Genomic DNA, 23,765 nt, shown 5'->3' with positions numbered 1-23,765 from the left:
GCTAAAAAAAACTAGTGACTTAGTTTAAGGAAAAAAAATATCCACCTTTACTAAACCAGACAATGGAACTGTTTTCATATAACTCAACACCATACTTTGTCATTTAAGAAGTGGTGTTAATGTGCTAAATTTCTATCTTTAATTATACTGAACTACTTGGAAAATCTTACCACTTTTTTATTTAAAGTATAAACAATTTTTTTTTTACAATATTATTCTGTCAATGAATTTTTAAATAACAAGAAAAAATTGATTTTTCTGTATCCCATTCAATATGTACTTAGATATGTGCTAAAAATAATTTTGATAATCTCTTGTGAATTTTATTGTATTAATATTTTTATATTTAATATGTTACTTTAAACATAATTTCATGTGTTATTTAAAAGTAGTTAATATGGATTTTAATCACACAGGGAAATTACTGTATCTAGGTCACATAACGAGGAGCGAGAAGTTTGAGTTGCTTCAGTTGATCATGCAGGGGAAGATAGTGGGCAGGTGTAACGTTGGGAGGCTCAGAATTTCATGGTTGCACAATCTGGGGGAATGGTTCAGCATAATGTCCACTGAACTGTTCCAAGCTTCCTACTCAAAAGTTAAAGTAGTGATTGATGATGATTGCAAACCTCCTGAAAGGAGATGCCACTTGAAGAAGAAGAAAAAGAAGAAGAAATTTATATAGGTATGTTAAGAATAAAAATACTTCAAATCCTAAGAATAAATCTAATGTGTTCCATAATATTGTAAACAGAGATACTTGCAATTCATAACTTTGCCCAATAAGAAGTAAATGTTAATTATTAAAAACGTTCTTACATATTTCAAGCTTTTCAATCAGTCCTCTATTTGTACAAAAAACATAATAAAAATAAGTTTTATTTCTTGAAATGAAAAGGTGTTTCCCTGAATAATAAAACTGTAATATTATACCTATACATCTTTCAGTAACTAGAAATGAGATTATGGAAATTATACCTCCTTACTTCAGAACAGATGGGAAATTGCATAAAAAATTATTAAGTATTCCTTTTATCTCTTGTTCCAGACCTGCTTAACATCTCTCTCTTAAGAGGTAATCTCCTGAGGTTTAATTTCCTTGACAGTTAAAAACTAGTATCATCAAATCGTTACACAATAAAGAGGATAAATTGGGAGTGAAAGTTAGAGATCTTTATTAGGATTTTGAAAGAGTAATGAATAAAAGATGATATATTTCTTGAACGCCAGCATGTTTGCTTCTCAGTAAAAATAAATTGATAAATACTACTATTCCTGTTATTATTAATGGTAACAAATACTACTATTAATGATTTTATTTTTGGTTCTTCAAATAGTGTAGATGATACACAAATAATGTTAGACAATTAATTTGATGTTTTGAATGGCTTTTGATGTTTTGGATCAGAAGTTTTTATTACAAAAGATGAATGATTGTGTGTTAAAGGTAAAGTTAACAGGGGGTTTTATTCATATTTAACAGACAATTATACAATAAGCTATTGAATATGTTAATTAAATTTCATTCTTCAAAACATACAGTCAATTATGACATTCCTTAAATCAATTCTTGTTCCAGCAGGCATCTTCTTTTTATTAATGCTGACCTTCGCAAAGTCTCATGTGATATTTGCAGATGAAAATAGCCTGATAATTCTTTTTCCTTTTTTAATTAAAAATATGTAAAATGCTTATTGCATTTAAAATTGCAATAAAAATATTTATAATTTTTATTGAAATAAAAATGTTTATTCTTCTTTTTTAATTTATCAATTAATAGTAATAGATTTCCATTTCAGTGGAAGGAAGCCATAATACACCTGCATTAAATTCTAGAGGTGCAGGTGAATCAGGATTAGATTAATTTCAGTTATCAACTCAACTGCTGAAATGTTTGAGTTTATTATATATAAAATTCTTTTCAACATACTCAGAAATGCATTTTAGACCACCAGCATGATTTTTTTATCTCAGTGATCTATCAGGTTATTAATTTACTTTTGTTTACATTTGATATTTTTTACATTCCAATCAATAACATATTAATATATTTTTTTTAGAGTTACTGGCACCAGAAAAGAAAGGTCTTATTTTGTCTTTTATGGTATTTTTCATAACAATTCTAGATAAGAGAAGCAATTCGAGCCATTTGTTATTCTTGTTGGTTAATTAATGATCTACAATAGATGGTTAAGTGCTCAAATATTTATTATAACTTCATATTAAGTTGTAGAAGTTATGGATGATTCTTTTAGCTTATTTAGAATGACTTGATTGAAATTCACAAATAGAAGACGTGATTTAAATAAAATAAATGTAAGTTTATTGTATTCAGTAGGCAAATAAGTTATGAGTTATTTAATTATGTACTTAGTAATAAAGATTAGAACATATAAATTTAATAGCTGCTGTTCTCTGTACTTTGTTAATATATAATTTAACAAGTATTTAACATTTTATTATTATAATAATAATTATATTATTTATATAATTTAACCATTTAAATTCAATCATTAAAACTGTGAAGACTATAGAGTTTATAATTAAGAATATAAAATTCTTTATATTAAGATTTTAAGGGAATATACTTATGAGTAAAATTATATCCAGTAAAATTGTATAAAATTGATGCCGACAATATGTATTTTTTGTTCATGTTAACAGAGTGATAGAAATTAAAAAAGAAAAAAGTGTTTACATTATTTATATTTTTAAAAAGTAACAAATCCCTTTTTTTGGTTATGTTTTCCATGGATTTCCTATAAGCTGTGTAGTTATCTAAAAAAAAATAAAGTATCTCTTATTAAAATTGTTATTAACATTCCTAATTGTTTCATTGACCTAGCAAGTAGTATCATATTTTGTGTTACGTGAACCTTTATGTGGATGTAAAAAATTTCCACAATTTCATGAGTACGCAGATCTAGCTCAACAGTCCCAGATATTTTTTATCTTAATTGAACACAAATTAATCAATCGGTTCCAGTGACTGACCGACCCTATTAATGATAATCCAATAATTTTTAAAAATAAGTGTTATCAGGAACTTACGCTGTTAAGTGATTAAATATTAGCAAAATACTTGTTTGGTTTATTATTTTTAACATTTCTCCTTTTTTTATACTTCATTTTTTATTTTTAAGTAGATTAATATTGTAACTTATGATTTATTAGTATTGTTTTTGTTTTCTTACACTTGCTAAGAAGAAATATTTTAATTTTTTTACCTTCCATCACTTATTTTTCTGTTTCATTTTATATTTTCAATCAAAGTTTTTAGCATATGTAAATGTTCTGAAAAGGAGTTATGTACCTTGTATAAAATTTTATAGGAAATAAATACTGCTAAAAGCCGTAATGAATTCTTTAAAATAAGTCACAACAGTACATTATCAATGAAGATTTGGCATTTTGATATTTCAGTGTTTTAAACTTCTGAATTGATTTGTGTATAGTCCCTCCACCCTTTATAGATGTTTCTGATTTTGTGGAATTCTTTCATTTGTTGATTTCATCAAATTTCTGTATATTATCATTAAATATATTTAATTATGTTTTGCGACATCGATGGTGTATTTAGCGTTAGATTACGTAAATCTATAAAATATAATCATCACCTTCAAGATCATACAACCAATTATCAAAAAAATTATTTTCCTAAAAAAAGTCTTCTGGGGTAATGCAAGTCACTGTAAATATTTGAGCTAGTTGAATTAAGTAATCAGAATTTCATCAGAACTCGGATATTCAGATTCCTGTCATAAGATATTTTTAATTAAAATAAAATGCTTTTTACTTTTATGTAAGTTTCTGTTCTTTTTATGAAGAAAAATACACCTCCTGAATAAAGATTTTTTATGACTACTTTTCACAGATTAAGATACTATTCATTTAAAAAAACCACCTTCTGCAATAAGAGTTTATTAATCTTTACAATTTGTAGTCTTTCATAAAACTATTACAAAACTTTTCTTAATTTATAATGCAACTAAAAATGATTAATATAATTTTTTTTATTCAGTTGCTGAATTAACAAAAAAGTAGTTATCAGAAGAATTAAGTTAACTTTTTAGAATAATAGAATAAAATTGACATTAAATAAGAAATAATTTGAGGCTAGGAACTTTTTTGTTTGATATATTTAGTTTTAGTTTCTTTTTAAAATTATATTGGTCAGTATAGCTTGAAAAAGAACAAAACTTAGGTCAAATTTTTTTTTTGCAGATCTCTCAAAAATTTATGATTTTAGCAAAAGAGATCATAAGAAATTTTTTCCCCTTAAAACTACTGTTAGTTTGGCCTCTTTTTACTTCATATGATAAAAAAGTGGGTTTTTAAAATAATTGCATTTTTGACTTTCCTCTCAGGAAAAAAATACTTATATACGATTTTCTTATTATAACTTTTTTTTGGTCTATTCCACTACACAAATTTCTTTAATTGTAATAGAATTATAATTTTATTCTATCCTTTTGTTATCATTTTGCATTATCATCATCATTAAAGATTAATCAGTTTTATATTAAATAAGAATTTAGTTTAATATAATCTGCTTTTTGGAGGATTTACTTTACTAATGAGCAACTGTGAATATTTGCAGTGGACAATCAATCTGACATGGTATCTTACTCTGCTTTCTAACAAACAAATTTATTATATATATATATATTAACAAAAATAATGTTTAATGGTTTAATGTTTGATGTTCAATGGTTGTAATTATTGCAAGTTACTTAATCAAACAGCAAATATATTAACAGAAGATTAGTATTTTAAAATTAAAATAATAAATAATACGTTATCAGCAAAATGAGATTACAGAAGCAGTAAACGAAAACTGTATTAAAAGTTCTTTTTTGTATTGTCTTTAATTTTGTTCACACATCAGTTCATATAGATTAAATTTGTTGTATATTTGCAGTAGTTTAAAATTAAAACACTTTTTCTTATTTTCATATAAATTAAGTTTTATTAAATAAAATAATAAATATGGTAAGTATAATATTCATGTATTATATTTTATGTAATATTTTATCTTATGACTGAGATTTACTGGTACTGATCAATAAAAAAAATTCCTCAGTTCAATATTTACTATACATTAAATACTAAAATCTATATGATTGTAAATTATATTAGTTGTAATTCATAAATTTAAATATTGGGAATTTTTGGTTAACAGTAGAATGTTAAGCTACATTTTATAAATTAGCTGGTAAATTATATTACAAAATTAAAAAATATAATTCAAATTATCTGAAAGTAAAATAATTTTTAAAACTAATACTTATTAGTTTTAAAAGTTATGTACCAAAAGTTCTGTAAACAGTATGCATGCATCTTGAGTTACAAACTGAATTAGCTATATATGTATTTAAGTATTCTATCCATAGAGGCTAGGCTGTAGAATTGACTTGAGATTTAAGCCACTCCTGATTTAGCCATTCTCAAGACTAACGAGTAATTCTAGGCTTACTTGGGAAAGGTGAGAAGCAAAGTGGTCTCCTGTCGCTATCCTTATTGAGCCAAATATATTGTTCTGTTTTACCATGCACACAAAAGTTCAGGTGGCATACAGGACTAAAAATATCACTTTGATCACTGTGTGGATTGATTATTTAGGGAACATCATTATTCTCAGAGAAATCAGTCTGACTATTACTTTGTGTACTTCAGGAACTTCACAAATTTAATAGTTCTAAGGAAGGTTGGGACAAGCAGTGTTAACAATAGATTAATATACCTTTTTCTGTTGTGAAACAGTGGATATATACATTTATTCAACTCATTAGTGGAGATTAAAGTATGTTTTAAATAATGATGCTGAAAAAATATGATAAGTATTAACATATTAAGTGCTAAACCATAATTAATGTACTCTTGTAATTTATTTAAAAAATTTTCTATGTATATTTGATTTTCATTACTAACTGAAGAAGTCAATTGATATCATTGCATTCCACCCAGTACATTGATAACATCACTATTCATCATTGATTACTCTAGCTGAAGAATAATTTGTTAGGTCTGCGCTAATGATATGACCAGTTTTTTTTGGTAGTTTTTCCACAAGGTTTGAATTAGTGTGCGCATTTCATCCCAAGATAGCAATTTTTTTTGTGATATGAAAAGATAAATTAAAAATTTACTGTTATCTGCTAAATTTTAGTCTTTAGCTATTTTTCATTAAATAATTTTTATTTCAGTTAAAGCAATTTTTTATTGAATGACTCACAACCTTAATAATAGTTTGCGAAGTTGGTTTTTACTTCTAGAAAATAAATGCCTTTTTTCATGGCACCTCATTTAATTATATTGGAAAGATATCATATTTCATGATTTATGCAATTTAAAAAAAAAAAATATCTATTTATTAGTTGTCTGTTAAGTTATTCATTTATCTAATTTTTAGTAATTTAAGTTTTCATTGATTTAAGAAACAAATATGAGCATAATTCATTAAAATTTTCCTTAAAATCATTTTTTTCCAACATTCAATATATTAGTTATGGTAATCAAAACCTCTGAAAAATAGGATAATTACACCTTAAGAGTCAGTATTTTGTACAATGATTTTTACAAGGTACTGATTTATTACATTGGATGAAGGATAATCATTGGTGCAATCAGATTGTTGTTTTCTGTTAATTGGTATTTACATTTCTGTGTAAGATTAACCACACATCCCAAATAATAAGAGTAATCTACAAAATAAAAAAATAATGTGTCCAGTTCAGTTTTCAGTTTGATAAAAAAAGTAGTCTAACTGTTATTCATACATATAATTGTTTCTAGATAAGAGGAACTTCAACTAATATAATGATCTTAAATATTTTTTACAGTTTAATAATTTTAAAGGAAAAAATATCTTTCTAGCTTAAAAAAAACTTTCTAAATAAAATAAAATATATATGTTTTTAAAATAGGTACTTTCAGGGTTTTCTACAGTAAGACAAACAAAACATACTGCTGATGTTAATTGAATCGGGTATCCCGATTCTTATCCCGCTGGCAATTTCTAGCCATAGCTCAGAATCCTATGTCATTCGAATCAATATGCCTAACTTTTTTCCAGTCGCCTCTTCAATTTGTCTAACATCTTTTTGGTGGTCTTCCGCGTGACTTGCTGCCCTCAATTTTTCCCTGTTCATCCTCTTTTCCGCCCATGCGACACAGAACATTTTTCTGTAAGCCCACATTTCAAATGCATCAATTCTCCAGGTCCAGGTCTTAATGCCGTACACGACTACTGGGAAAACTATTGTCCAAAGCAGTCTCAGCTCTGTATTCCTATCCTTCCAAACAGCAATCAACTTCGTAAGCGCCTCCTTTGCCAACGTACTTTTTCATATTTCGGCCAATGAGCCTCCATCTTAATCTATTGTGGATTCTAAATAAATGAAACGTAGTACTACCATTACGATATATACTACCTTTTCAAAATCTTGCAGTGCATCACTGACTGGAAGATCGTTGGCTCTGTCTACGATCATAACTTTTGTTTTTCCGATGTTTAATTTGAATCCTAGTGCCTCATTTTCTTGCCGATCGTGGTCTAGGATCTCTTCCAGTTCAACTTCAGAGCCTGCAAATAAGGCTGTATCATCAACAAACCTTATATTGGTTATACGCCAGCCTCTTATTCGTATATCATCATGCCAGTTTTTCATGCTTTTCAGCGTGATGTATTTGCCGTAAATGTTGAATAAGATTGGAGACAGAATTCATCCCTGTCGTATTCCTCTCAACAGATAACAGGATTCTGTTGTGTCATTTTTCAGTCTAACCACAGCACTCTTTTTTACATATAAGTTCCGAATGAGGGTGACAAGATGAGGAGGAGCACCCATCTCCTTCAATACTTGCCACAGATTTTCCCACCCGACCAAGACGAAAGTCTTAGTGTAATCTAGGAAGCATATTACAGAAGGAATGTTGAACTCTCTGGCTTTTCTATCAGCTACCTAATATTTAGAATCTGCTCACATGTGCCCTTTTCTTTAATGAATCCGGCTTGCTCTGCAGGAATTTCTTTGTTCAGATAGTATTGTAGACGTTTATGGAATATACACAATGAAATTTTACTCGGATGTGAAATCAGAGAAATAACTCTATAATCTTCGCAGCGCTGTGTGCGGCCTTTTTTATGTAGGAGTATGAACACTGAGATTGGTCACTCATCAGGCCACTTCCCGGTTAATGATATGTATTTACAGCTCTGATGCATAGTCATAACATCCAAATCATCTGTTTCTTTGGTCATTTCTGCTCTGATGCTATCTGAGCCTTGTGACCTGTCTCTCAATTCTTTATTGCTTTCTACACTTCTTCTTTGAGAATTTCTGGTTCTCTCTCGGACACTCTGTGAGCTCTGCTTGGTCGTCGTGACAGCTTATTGCAATACTCTTTCCATCTCTGTCTAAGCTCCTGATAGTTGGTAAGAAATTTACCATCTGCGTCTTCTATAACCTGAAACTTTAGTTTGAAGATGTTCTTAAGTTTCCTTATTTCTTTGAATATGGACCGCCTTTCATTACTCCTGTGCAGTTCCTCAAATTTTATTGCAGGTTTCTTGGATGTATGAATTTTTATCACGATGAAACGATATTTGGATTTCAGCTAACAATCTCCGGTAATGTATTGAGGACTAACCGGTGGTGCTTTTCACTCTTTTCGATCCTTTATAAGTTTGACACTTTCATTGGACAAACAGTTTCGCTTGATGCTAGACTACCATACTTTTTTAGCTACCTCTTCTGGGGCTTCAAGGACTGTGTTTAAAAATTCTTCTCATTTTTAAAACGTGTTTGTTCGCTCTTAAAATATTTTTCACTGAACTTGACTTTTAGTTTCTGAAGGTGTTGCATCTTTTCAGAAAAGGCTAGACTTCTGTTTTAATCAATTGACATGCAATTTGTCTTTAAGAAATAGACATAGCAGTTGATGGTTCGATGTGCAGTCTGTGCTGGGACACATTTTTATATATACTTGATTGATATTTTCCATCTTTCTGAAATCAAGGTGTAATTGATTTGGTTGTAATATCTGGAGCACGGTAAGACCCATGTATACAGCAATGAGGATGCTGCTGAAAATGTGAATTAGTTAACACACTAATGAAACAGAGTCTCTTTGCTTGACAGAATTGGAATAATCGTTCTCCAGGATTGTTTCTTTCACCAAGACCATAACCACCATGTACTGTTTTCTTCACTGTCTATTTTACATTATTTCTTCACTGCCTACCTTTGCATTAAAGTCACCTTGCACAATTGTGATTTCTTTTAACAGTAGAGAGTCATAGCATGAGGCAAGTTAGTCAAACTCTTCTATCTCTTCATCTTCAGCTGTACATATTGGAGTTATATTGTACTTCACCAGCTTTGTGTTTAATCTTACCAGAAGAATTCTGTCATTAATTGGTCTATTTTTATATACCGAACTTCCAATCTCTCAATATTATATGTGTGACAGCACTACTTGTTAGTTTTCCTTAGAAATATACCACACTTCATTCTGATGTACTGAAGCGGTAAGTGTGTCTCCACTATCCCAGCAGTGGAATCTGGATTCTTTGATATTCTTTCTTGGCAACTGCATGTTTGCCAACTTTCATTAAGCTTCTTTTGTTCCACTTTTGCAATCTTGTGTACTCTTCTGTTCCTTGAGGTCCTGCACACAGTTGTCCCTAATGGAGATCAGATTGAGGGACTTAAAACTCCAGAGCGTTTAGCTGTGTGCAAGATGATGATGGGTTTCTTGGAAAAGTTATTCATGGTGGTTTTCCGTTGCCTTTCATGAGAATTTTCTGTAAGGGTTTACTTGCTTAGTTAAAACATCCAGTTTTAAGGCGCTGGATATTCACCTGCTCACTCCCAGACAACGTATGTAATGAAGTATCTTGCTTCAATGGCCGCCAAAGCCATGCTTTGTAAACAAGTTCGCAAGTAACTATAGGTTAATGAAGTAAAATTGGTGGTGTAGTTTCTGTGAACTTTTTCATTATTGTAAACTGTAGATATTTGTGAGTAGCCGATGATTATAACAGTTGATGCTACTTAAAATAAAATAAAAAAACAATTTAATTTTCTTGCAGCACTTATGACTAACACAAATTACACGGAAAATTGGTTAAAAATGTATTCACATGGAACTATCATCTTTCATTTTATATAAAAAAATATTTATTATGAATTGAAAATCTAATATGTGAAATCAGTTTAGAAATTTGATTACATATTTTTGAAAATGTTATTGTTGACCCATGGTCAATACAAGGAATGATTCTGTAACTTTTTCAGCCAAATAGAATTAATAACCATATTTATTGTTTAAATACAGAAGTTCTAATCACCCTACACAATATTTAATAATTTATAAATAAGGAAGAAGATCATTTAGATATAAATAGTTTTGTAACATATCTTTCCCATTAATAAGAGGCAGTAGATACTTGTACAATGCATTGTTTCTCCACAGAATTAGGGAGATTAATTTTTTGTTTCATACTATATGTCCCACACTTTATTATTATGTATCTTCCCATGCTTGAATTTCAAAAAAATATTCATGTAAACTAAAAAAATGTAAAATATTTTTTAAATTGACAACAGTATAACTTAGTTTAATTTAAGGTTAATGTTATTTAAAATTTACCCAAGTCTAAATTACATTTTCATCTAAATCAAATTTCTTCAGAGACTGCCATTTTGTGTGCGAGTGTATTTGTGCTATTGGATATTGTACTGGTTTTTGGATTAGGTTTTGAAGGATTATTACCAATACAGAGTATGCATAATTTAAAGTGTACGTGTTTATTTTGGAATGGTGTTTTTGTAAGATTTTCTTTTGTTGTTGTTTATATTTGTACATGTATAACTTGTTTCATTGAGAGTAGAGTGAAGTGCTTTTATGTGCTTTTTATACTATTGTTAAAGATAGTGTACTGTAAATCCTGTGTAGAATTTATTGCAGTAAAAAAAATAAATAAATAAAAATAAAATAAGTAAAAAAAATTTGTTTGACTGTTTATATGACTACATCTATTTTATTTTAATAATGGTTTTGTGTAAGATATAGTTGTTGATGTTCAAGTTTATTAAAAATTACATTTTTCATTAAAATATATATATATAAATATATATAAATATTTCTAAAATATATATATATATATATATATATATATTTTAGATAAACAATTCTGAATATTAATTAATGCTGTTCATTTTCAGTTTTATTAGTCAACTACTTTTCAGTTTTATTCTCTCCTACTGTTTGAATAATTTACATACTGAAAAATAATAATTTATTATTCTTTTACCACAAAACATATTGTGTTATATATTGTATACAATATATTTTGTACCCATTTTATATATGTATAAAATGTATATTTTGTTATTTCCATTATATTATACCCAATATATTTTGTTTTTACCCATTTTTTATGACTTTGTTTTTTTTTGTTGACAACACTTAATGAGTAAATTATATATGTAGGCATATGTGTTAATTTTTTCCACTTGATTAAATAGTGTGTTAAAATTATGGATGCTGTTATAGTTAACTAATTTAATTATTTTATTAGGTGTGATTGGATAGCAGCTTAGATAAGAGTACATAATTTTATACCTTATTCTTCTTTGTTATTAAGTTTGTTATATATCATGTCATGTTTAAGAAAAGTATTTTCATTTTATTGAGAAAGAATCTTATTTGAGGTAAATAACTAACTATAATTAAAATATTATTTCTATATAAGTTTAAATCTTTGGAGAATACAAATTGCTTTAAAGTTTTTTCTATTCTTTGAACAAAAATCAGTCTGAATTTTTTTTTGTGTAGCAAGATATCTTTGGTATGTCATTTCATGCATTTTTTAATATCTGAAAATTATTAAATTCCGTTGCTATAAATAAGAAAAGAAAATACGGTAAGGAAGTTCAATCCTTTGATATTTTAGATGATGTTATCTGATGTATTTCAATTCAAAATCTGCTTTCACTTTTAATAACTCTCTACATAGTTTAAATTAGATATTAAAACATCATTATAAAATTTTTTAGGATCATGAAAATAATTTTTGCATCAATCCATAGTCATCATTTTTAAATTGTGAAATTTAATGGTTATTTCTTTGTGAATTTAGAAATAAATTTATAAATTTAGAAATCAACTCATCAACTACAAAGCATATCCAGGAGCAGACATTGATAATGACCATATTTTAGTGATAATGGAATGTAGATAGGGCTTTAAAAACCTGAAGAAAATTGGCCAGGTGAATCAGTGGAATTTAGAGAAGCTTGAGGAAGAAGAGGTAAAGAAGATTTTTGAGGAGGATATCGCAAGAGATCTGAGTAATAGATAAGGTAGAAAATATAGAAGAAGAATGAGAGAATGTTAAAAAGGAAATTCTTAAATCAGCAGAAGTGAACTTAGGCAGAGTAAAGAGAACTGGTAGAAGACCTTGGATATCAGAGGATATACTACAGCTGATGGATGAGTGTAGAAAGTACAAGAATGCCAGTGATGAAGAAGGTAAAAGGGCCTATAAACAGTTAAGATAGTATAAACAGGAAGTGCAAATTAGGAAAAGAAGAGTGGATTAAAGAAAAGTGTTCAGAAGTGGAAAGAGAAATAATGATCATTGGTAAAATAGACGGAGCGTACAGGAAAGTTAAGGAGAATTTTGTGGTACATAAGTTAAAATCTAATAATGTGTTAAATAAAGATAGTATACTGATTTATAATATGAAAGAGAAGGTCGATAGGTGGGTAGAATATATTGAAGTTATGGAAATGAATTAAAAACTGGTTATAGAGGAAGAAGAGAAATTCAAAGAGGATGAAAAGGGAGATACAATACCAAGATTTGAATTTAATAGAGCATTAAAGGATTTGAATGGAAGAAAGGCTCCTGGGATAGACGGGATACCTGCAGAATTACTGCGCAGTGCAGGTAAGGAAACAATAGATAGATTATACAAACTGGTGTGTAATATTTACGAAAAAGGGGAATTTCCATCAGACTTCAAAAAGAGTGTTGTTATGATACCAAAGAAAGCAGGAGGAGATAAATGTGAAGAATACAGAACAATTAGCTTAACTACTCATGCGTCAAAAATTTTAACTAGAATTCTGTACAGAAAAATTGAGAGGAGAGTGGAAGAAATGTTGGGAGACGACCAATTTGTTTTCAGGAAAAGTATAGGGACCAGAGAAGCAATTTTAACAGTCAGATTAATAATAGAAGGAAGAAACATAAACCAGAAAAATAAACCAAAATATGTGGCATTTATAGACTGACAAAAATGTATTTGATAATGTAGACTGAAATAAAATGTTCAGAATTTAAAAAAATTTAGGGTTCAAGTATTGAACTGCTAACATTTACAACCAAACTTCAACAGTAATAATCAAAGAACATAAGAAAGAAGCAGTAATAATAAAGGGAGTTAGACAGGGATGTTTCCTATACCTGTTGCTTTTTAATCTTTACATAGAACTAGCAGTTAATGAAGTTAAAGAACAGTTGAGATCCGGAGTAACAGTGCAAGGTGAAAAGATAAAGATGCTACTATTTGCTTATGATATTAGTAATTCTAGCTGAGAGTAAAATTGATTTAGAAGGAACAATGAATGGCATGTATGAAGTCCTATGCAAGAAATACCACATGAAAATAAACAAGAACAAAACTAAAGTAATGAAATGTAGTAGAAATAAAGTAGGTTGACCACTGAATATAAAAGTAGGACAAGAAAAGATTATGGAGGTAGAAGAATTTTGTTATTTGGGAAGTAGAATTACTAAAGATGGACGAAGCAGGAGCGATATAAAATGCTGAATAGCACAGATGAAACGAAATATAATTTGCTTATATCAAAAATTAATTTAAACAGCAGGAAAGCAGTTTTGAAAGTATATGTTTGGAGTGTAGCTTTATATGGAAGTGAAACATGGATGATTGGAGTACCTGAGAAGAAAAGATTAGAAGCTTTTAAATTGCAGTGTTGTAGGAGAATGTTAAAAATCAGATGGGTGGTTAAAGTCACAAATAAAGAGGTGTTGCGGCAAATTGATGAAGAAAGAAGCATCTGGAAAAATATAGTAAAAAGAAGAGACAGACTTATAGGCCACATCTAAAGGCATCCTGGAATAATTGCTTTGATATTGGAGGAACAGGTAGATGGGAAAAATTATGCAGTAAGCTAACGTTTGGAATATGCAAAACCAATTGCATGTAGAATGTACGGGGTATACTGAAATGAAATGACGCACTAGATAGGAAATCTTGGAGAGCTGCATCAAACCGGTCAAATGACTAAAGGCAAACAATTTTTTTTTTGTATAGAGCTAAATTTTATAATTCCTTTGGTAGTACATGGTTTTTTTAACTGTTTCCTTTCTTAAGGATTAATAAGGTCTTCAAAAAATGTTAAGAAAATTTTTAAATTTTTCTTCAAAGCTAATTTTTGTTATTATTTCCCAATTTGATTCTTAAGTTTCTAACTGATGTTTATTGAATCCTTTTTAAGGATAAAAGTAATCAATATTTTGTTGGATATTTTCACTAAATATGATACTTCTATAATTTTATCTACAAGATCGTAATCTAAACAAAAAATTAAAAAACTATCTTTCTGTAAGAATATAGTAAATACACGTGCCAGAGGTTATCAGTAATTCTAGTTGATTTTTTTTTCTTTTTAACCTCTGGATTCACTGTTAGGCATTCTTCAGAGGATGAGATGAATGATTTGTAGAATGTGTGAAAATGCCATGCCTGACTGGGATTGAATTCGGGACCTCCAGATGAAAGGCCGAGACGCTACCACTCATACCCACGGAGGCTGGAAATTCTAGTTGATTAGGAGACAGATATAGTTCATCTTGCTAACTTAACTGAGTTAACAATTTATTCATCATAACACTAGAATTGTTTAGAAAGTTAGTATTGCCATGTACAATGGGAGTGAATTTATTAGAAATTTTCAATGGTTGTGTACAAATGTTCTTAAAAGAAACAGATCTGTAAGTTATCATCGAATTCAACTTTTTACTAGGGCTTTTCACAACGTTTGAAAATATTTTTTTTCTGAGAAGCAATGTAATATTCAATTTCTAGTTTTATAATCTTTTTCTTCAACAAAAATTGAGACTCCACTGTGCAGTTCTATAAACAGCTTCAGCAAACTTTAAATTACTAACCAGAATTGGTTACCTTGCAGTACTCATAATACTCTGTAGAATATTGGTTAGCAAATATTTACAGTAATGTTGAATGCTATTTCTGTTATATAAATAAACATGTTATTGAAAAATATTGGTGAGAGTCTCTTTTTGATCACCAGAAATACTTACCCTCAGTTATAAATTAAGTCATACTAGTAAAGTAACAGTCTAAAAATATAATAATTAAATATAAACAAATGCATACATTTGACACATGTGTGTACATTCATAATTTTTTTTTTACACGTGTATATTTTTTATTACATGTTATGTACAAATAAAAAACTATTTTGTATTTTTAATAATTTTTTTAAATAGCTAATTAATTTATAAAAAGAAATTTAAACAAAGAATACTTTTATGAGAATTTTATAATATACAAAATGTCCGATTCTAAATACTTTTAACAAAATAAACATTTTATACAGATTATTAATTATTACTTACAATTATAATAATGTTTATACTTATCATAAATGAGTAATTTATCAAAGCAAAATTACTTAGTTATCTAATTGTTCATGGATGTAGATCTTTATTTACAAAAAGATAAACATAGATAAAGGAATATGCTCCATGAAGAAAACGTCTGATAGATGAAAACATAAATATAAATTTTAGTCTATAATTAACAACTATCAATAATATTACTATTAAAAATGAAATATTACATCGCTATACATTTCTAACATTAATTTTATATGCTATTTTTTTTTTTTTTTTCATTTTGACTATCTAATTGTACAATGTCTCAAATATATAATTTGATACCAGTGCTAACTCATTGTATGTGAACACCTCCATGCTAAAAACACGGTTTAGTGTAATCATGAATTGAATTGTTTAATATATTTTTTAAATCTTGTGGTAAAGGATTAAATAGTTTTAGAGCCAGTTAGGTAATAAATATTTTATAGTGTTCTTATTTGGCCAATAATATGTAATATTATTAATTGTTTTAGTATAATCTATTATAAATTTCATAATGATTGCAAAATGCATCGATTAACTTATTATTATTATCTTATAAATCTGTTGATTACATTAAAAAGAAAAATCAATTATATTTTTATTAATAATAAGTATTACATAACCGTAATTTAGCATAGATTTCTACAAGATAATTTTAATTTTATTATAATTCGATAAACAAGTGTTAAATATTTTTTAGATGCATTCAGCAAATAACATGACAGAAAACGAAGGAAATTTTACATCAGCACTTCTTATGTTTAACTGGATCGAATACCTCGTGTTTAGTTTAATGTTAGGATTGTCTGCTTTGGTTGGAGTTTATTATGGATGCTACAAAGGAAATCAAGATACAGTATCTGAGTATATGCAGGGTGGAAAGAAAATGGGTGTATTTCCGATAACTATGTCACTTATTGCAAGGTAAATTTAAGTTTATTTTTGCAAAAAACTAGAAATAATTATTAACTATATAATTGATATTCATATTGAAATGTTTGCCGAGTCTATAAACATAGTTGTATAATGAAAGAGTGGTCAGTGGGTTATTCTCCACTGACTTTTAAGATTTCCTCTTAAAAAATTCAATCTTGCTAACTTTAAACAATGCAGCAATCTACTGTCCTGCAAGAAAGATTTTAGTCCAAAAGAAATTACCCTGCTATATGTTAAGTGTACTGAAATTTGTAAATTCTGACTAAGATAAAAATTATTATACATAATTAATTATTGAAAAATGATGAAATAAAGGATGAATAATGGACACAATACATTATTTATAAAAAGTAGTATAAATATGTGAAGGATTCCTGTTACAATAAAAATTATTATTACTTTCACTTATAGTTTTTAAACTCGGTAGTAGGAAACTGGATGAACAATGTTTAGTTTAACTGGATTTTTTCCACACACCTCACACTTCTGGGGTTGTGTGGGGGATATTCCTTATAAAAGCTAGTAGTATTTTAGTATTTGGAGAACATGTAATGTGTTGCAGTATGTATTTGTGCTGGTCAATACAAAATTGACCAGCACAATTTTTCATGCCCGTTTTTTTCTTTTGAAAAAGATAAAAATCATCTCCAAGGGAACTTTAATTAAACTGAGCTCTGGGTGGTTAGAGTGTTTTGTTTCACTTTTCCTTCCTTTGGTAACAGTTTCTTTTTCCTATCCACTTCTTTCAGTTATCCTTGTTCCCTTCTATTCAGTTTCTCTGGATTTTGATTAGATGCCCGCTACATTTTGCTAAGAACTTTTAAACCCGTGAAGTATACAATCTTTAGTTTTTTAAACTTAATTATAAAAAATTTACCAGAGATTGTGTGATTAACACTTGATGGTTTCAGTTGATACTAATGACAACTGCATTATAAGACCTGTCTTTAGATTTTAAGAATCAGTACATGTCATATGGTTGAAGTGTAAACAACATATTTTTTTAGTGCATTGAATACATCGAGTTTTGTGCTAACAAAACACAACTTGCAGGAAGCATTACTTCATTATTTCCATTTGAAGAAATCGGCAGCTGAAAGTCTTCATTTGCTGTTCGAAGCTTGTGACTTTTTTTTTTTATTTAGCATTTGGAAAGACTGTAAGGTATTACTTCAGAGGATGAATGAGGATGATATTATGAATGTGAATGAAGTGTAGTCTTGTACAGTTTCAGGTCGACCATTCCTAAAGAGTGTGGCTAATTGAAACCCAGCCACCAAAGAACATCAGTATCCACAATCTACTATTCAAATATGAACCTTGTGACTATTATGCTCCCCATTGATTTCAATTTGAGTACTGGTTTAGACAATTCAAAATTGGAGATTTTAATTTAGAAGACAAGAAATATACTGGCCAATAAAAAAACTTTGAAGACAAAGAATTTGTTGCATTGTTCAATTGCAAATTGGAGGTGAAGATCAAATCACTTTGTTTCAAAATAAACATTAATTTTCACAAAAAAAAATCCTTTAAAATTAAGCTTAATATATTTTTGTGGTTTGGGGAGAGAGGGCTGTTGATGACTTGCCTATGGACTTGTCCAGGGCTCTATTCCCTATCCAGGGCTGATTGAAAATCCAGTTTGGGGCTGAGGTTTTAATACCTTCAAAATAAAAAGAGTTCTTAAAAAATTTTGAATTTCATGTAATTGTTTGTTAAAGAATTCTTTATGACCTGGAAATGTTTCAGCATGATTGATTAATATTTTACTTTCCAGAGTATTTTTTTTAATATTCATGCATTTGCAATGTGATGAATATTTAATGGAAGAAGTGATTTGTTCTATAGATGCTTTGAAACAAAATGAATTGGATTATGATATATGAAAAATAAATTAAAATTTTGAAAGTTGTATTAGAGCTGTAAAGAAAATAAAAATTACATTTAGTAAAACTAGAATGTACTGTTTTGAACACTGCAGATTATTGATATATGATGACTCAACTAAACATTTATAGCCTGGGACCAGCCTCTGAGAATTTGGGAGCAATGTAATTAAAACAGCGGTCTTGCAGTAGTCTTGTTCAGTTGTTATTGGTACTTTAATAGCCTGGGTGCAAGGCTGCTGCTATTACTGTACTGTATCAGCTACATAAATGACTTTCTCACATGCAGTTTACCTACTATTGAACCACTGTATTTAATACATTGCCTGAGAAAATTCTCTTACAGGACTTGTGAGTTTGTTGAACTGAATGGCAGTGTCTTTCTGGTTTTAAAACTAAATGTTAACATTTTTATGTGATTTTCTTCCTGTTTTCTTTATAAAAATAGTTAATCGTTGTACTGTGTAGCTGTTGTACAACAGCTGTGTAGTGTACAATGTTGTTCTGTGTAGCTGAATAGTTTAAACTGTATAAAAGAAAGAAGGCTAATTGGTTCCAGTCTTGCTTGTTGGAATTGCAGATCTTGACATTTCATGACCACCTTCTAATCAAAAAACATAATTTTTACTTCAAAAAATGTTAGGATTGTATATATACAAGTAATAATGTATGTGTGTACTAATATGCTGCAATGAGAAGTGGCATGGATTGTTGTAGATGGGGTATGGGAAAAAGGCCTTAGTGAGCATGCACATGATAACCTACTACTCGTTTTAAAAGGGTTAGTCCAGTAAAGGCAGTGTTAACTGCGTATCAGACTGTCAGTCATCATAAAATCAAATTCATGGGTTATAGTTATCGTGTTTCCATTATTAGTATTATGTTTTGACTGTCACTTTGTATTTATGGTTAATTTTAGAAATATGTACCAGTAGCGTTTTTTTTGTTTGTTTTGTAACTGCAGAACTTTTTAAGTTAGTTTGAATAATTTTGATGGAAACCCACTGGATTGGTCTAGTGGTGGTTGCATCTTCCTGAATCAGCTGATTGGAAGTCGACAGTTCCAGCATTTAAGTCCCAGTAAAGGCAGTTACTTTTATGCAGATTTGAATACAAGATTGTGAATACCGGTGTTCTTTGGTGATTGGGCTTCAATTAACCACATCTCAGTAATGGTCGAACTGAGTCTGTACAAGACTACACTTCATTTACATTCATACATATCATCCTCATTCATCCTCTGAAGTAATATCTGAATGGTAATTCCCAGAGGCTAAACAGGAAAAAAGTAATTATGATGGAAAGAGATTTGAATATTCGAAAATGAGGTAAAATAATTCTCAGCATTGAAAGAGAATTAATTGCTCATGTCGTAGATTGCTGCAAGGAAGAGAAAAAATTAAATAGGCTGAAAATTCTACTGACTAAAGCCACTGAACGAGCGGCAAAATACTGTAGAATGTCATGAAAAACTGCAACTGCTATAAAAAAAGAAGTTTGTGCTACTAAAGGTGAATCACTAACAGTTCCTGGAAAAAAAAGGAAGTGTCCTTATTATCGTAACGCAGATATCGATAGTTTTGATTGGGACATTATTATAAATACAATTGAAGATTTCTATGTCCAACAAAAAGTTTCCTGATAATTTCAAAACTTCTTCTGGTCTTAAAAGAGCGAATCGGATTTAAATGGAAAAGAACTGCTCTACGAGAAATTTTAACTGAAATGTGCTTTAAATTTCAGATTTGTACTTCGAAATGTAAGGTGTTAAAGGAAAGGCATCTTAATTAATTTAAGATGTACATATTTACAGAAAATTAGGAAAGTTAGAATGAAGCAAAGAAAAATATGTTTCTTAGACCTTGGGCCGACACTAATTAAAATTTTCTAAAATGTTGACAAAGTATCTTAGAAACGCTTGAAACTAACAGTTTTCGTCACAGACTTGTCATCATTCACATCTGACTTTCTGAGGGGTTTGTTAAAGGTATAGAATTAATATTTCAAGCAGGTTGTGCATCTGCTGATTACCATGGATAAATGAATGTTACAAATTATCTAGAAGTGACATTTGGGCTGATGTTAAAACAGTGCATTTTTCTTAGTTCAACAAATATCAACATTAATAATTTTATTAAATCTTACTCCCCTGGTTTCTTAATCAGGGGATTAAAAATCCCCTGATTAAGAAATGATCAGGAGAAATGATTCAATGATGTTTTCAAATGTTTTTATTTTCTATTTTTAAAAGATACACTTTTTATTTTTTTCATACCAATTTTAATTTTTAAATTGAAAGTGTAATAAGAATCTTTTTTTTTATGTGAAACATTGCCATGTTAGCACTTGCTGACATAACAGTGCTTTTAATTTTATTATACAGTATTATCTTAAAAAGGTATTAATTAATATAACAGATATAACACAAATGTCATCTTTAGGTAAATATATATAAGCAAGTATGTAGTCAATTTTTAGTTATAAGTCAATTAATATAATTATTTTTATTTACAGTCATATTTCAGGTATAACATTACTTGGGGTACCAGCTGAAGTGTATTCATATGGAACACAATATATAGCAGTATTGTTTAGCAATTTTATAATTACAGTTGTTATTTTGAAGCTTTACTTACCTCTATTTTACAAACTGCAACTTAATTCTCCCTATGAAGTAAGTTGAGATAAATTAATTTATCAATATATTGTTTATTACCATTCTCCAAATGAATGAACAAATATTAGAGTATTTTTTAATAAAAAACCTGGCCAGTTATGTCAAAAGAGCATTATTCTACTGTAATCTGCTATGATATGTGGTTGATCTGACATATTATTTATACACAACTCACGTGGATTTTAACATATAAGAAATTTTAATTAAACATAAAACTTAAAATTATCAAGACTAAATAAAGAGGGTGTATAAGGGACATGCTTGAAGGCTTCATCATTTTTAAAAGTTCTGTCAGATTTAAAATCTATTTAAAAAATAAACCTTAAATTCATTGCATTCATAATTACAAGTGTAAATATAAATGTTTATGCGAATTTATAAATTTCATCAGTTACTGTACGTTTGTTGGAAGATGTTCTTTTTTTATGAACGATGACTTATGAAGTTTTAGTACTTAAATAGGTGTATTTTTAATTTGTTTGAACTATCTTATGCAGTTATCTTACAATTATTATTTGTATAGTTATATACAAGAATTTATTTTTAATACATAGTAGTTGCTGGTGTTAATTGCAATACCAGTCTAATATGAAAGTACCAATTGGGAAACAGTTACTTTGAATTATGGTGTTTAGAGGACAACCGTAGCAACCAATTAGAATTATTGTACCTGACCGGAACCATACATTGACCAAGCAGTCATAATTGTCTCGCACCATAATTGTCTTGCTTGACTGACTCAGAAAGGTGAATATCAAAGGAGAAATGCAGATGATACTTTGGAAAGAACAAAATGAAGGAGAAGAGGTTTCTTATGGCAGAGGAGTTCATTCTCCTTACCACAATGAACTGACTTATTCGTGCAGCTGACTCTGTTTGCTGGGTGGCAAACTAAATAGTTCCTTTAACAGCCATCCATGTTCTGTAGTCTCAGGCTGACTTAATTGTTGCTGCCAACATCTCTTTGAGCATCCAGACCAAACGACTATTTCAAGAACCAGTTTAATGAAATTAAGACTAATTTAACTGTCACAGAAATTAAAATTTATTGAAAAATACGAAATAAATATTTATTACAATATTAAAATAATACAATAAAATTATTTACATATGTACAATAAATTTCCAGGTGCTTACACTAAATTAAAAAACTAAATATAACACTTAAAATTATAATTTCCTTATTTAGTCCTTTCATTACTGTATGCAAAAAGCACAGCACCTAATCACATACAGGAGTCTTACAATACATTCATTATCTTTAATTAACCTTTAACTACAGAATATTCTAATACAGGTTACCGATTCAAGACAGCCAGAACACAGGTAAGGTTTTAAGCAATTGTATAAAAAAGAGAGCTAATAAATTCAAATGTAAGGGTGAGAAACAACTTTCTAACCTGATATTGAAAATAAAATTCTCTAAAAAATCATGAATGATTTTTACTTAGGTCCCTTTTGGCGGATGTAAATAAATGGGCATTATCTAATAAGGATTCTAACTCTTCTAACTTTAGATACAAAGGAATAGTATGAAAAATTAACATTTTCATATACTAGTTTCCATTCCAGTTCATACCCTATAATAACTTCCTTGATCTAACATAATCAGTAAAGGTTTTCTGTACTATATCACTTACTGGTTGACTGATAGCCAGGGTCAATGAGCAACACACTTAACAGTGGTCAGTTAAACACAGATTGACAACCATAGTAGATATAACACTATGTATTACTCCCTTAAAGAGTCAATAATGTACATATCCTGATTCAAGTTCACATACCCTAAATTCAGCATCTCAAAATAATTAAAAATTAAATCATCTGTTAACATTTAAATTGAAATTGCCCACACATATAACAATTTCTGCCCTTAAACTTGCTATTAATACCAGCAATGACTCCACATACCAGTCAGCAGCAACAGAGTACATCTGTAAGTACTAATTAACATAAAAGCCAACCATCTATCTGACAACAATTAAGCAACAATAATTCTCCCCTCTAGATAGATAGATTCATTGAAAAAATTATCAAAAATATCATGTTTATAATATAAAGTAAAACCACTACATCTATTCACTGTTGACCACCATGGAAGCTGAGTTAATAAATTACTCCCATCTGGGTTGGTCACTAGTATTCAAGTTGGCTCTTGTCATTCTTTGGGATAAGTGATTAGAGTTGTAAAGTACATGATTTCTTGAAATTCTGTTTTTCTTAACATTTTTAAATACTCTTCACCAAAGACTATAAAAATTGTTATGCAAAACAGTTAAAACTGATATGTATGTAAAACTGTTATAAGCTACTATTAACAACAACGGTTTTAAAATTTTTCTACTTCTATTCATTTTCATTATATATTCATTTTCTTCACAGATTCTAACATTTTCATATTGCAGATTTGTTTTATTTTGCTGCAATCTCTCCACCTTTGTTCACAATATGTCTTTTAGTTCATTAAATCTACTCGTGATTAAATTCTGATAAAAAACATCATTAGTAAATCTAAAATGAAGGTTTTATGAAGGTATTATTCTTTTTACATTGTTTT

The 23,765-nt window shown here is 29.0% G+C and overlaps 1 protein-coding gene across 2 annotated transcripts in view; it reads left to right on the top strand.

Annotated features, from left to right (window-relative positions):
• The first annotated feature begins 353 nt into the window (after positions 1-353).
• The window catches only part of LOC142326334 (sodium-coupled monocarboxylate transporter 1-like), a 73,026-nt gene continuing 49,614 nt past the window's right edge, over positions 354-23,765 (top strand). Inside the window, exons 1-3 of one of the 2 annotated variants that reach the window (XM_075368750.1) lie at positions 354-685; positions 16,407-16,630; positions 21,046-21,205. In XM_075368750.1, the coding sequence (XP_075224865.1) occupies positions 16,407-16,630; positions 21,046-21,205 (384 nt within the window). In that variant the 5' untranslated portion in view covers positions 354-685. Of the gene's footprint in view, positions 686-4,876; positions 4,993-16,406; positions 16,631-21,045; positions 21,206-23,765 lie in introns of those variants that run through there. The other variant, XM_075368749.1, reaches the window with a different exon arrangement.

The sequence above is a fragment of the Lycorma delicatula genome, chromosome 6, assembly GCF_047948215.1.
Source record: "Lycorma delicatula isolate Av1 chromosome 6, ASM4794821v1, whole genome shotgun sequence".
Classification (NCBI taxonomy): Eukaryota; Metazoa; Arthropoda; class Insecta; order Hemiptera; family Fulgoridae; genus Lycorma; species Lycorma delicatula.
This window is presented reverse-complemented; position numbering and strand designations above follow the sequence as displayed.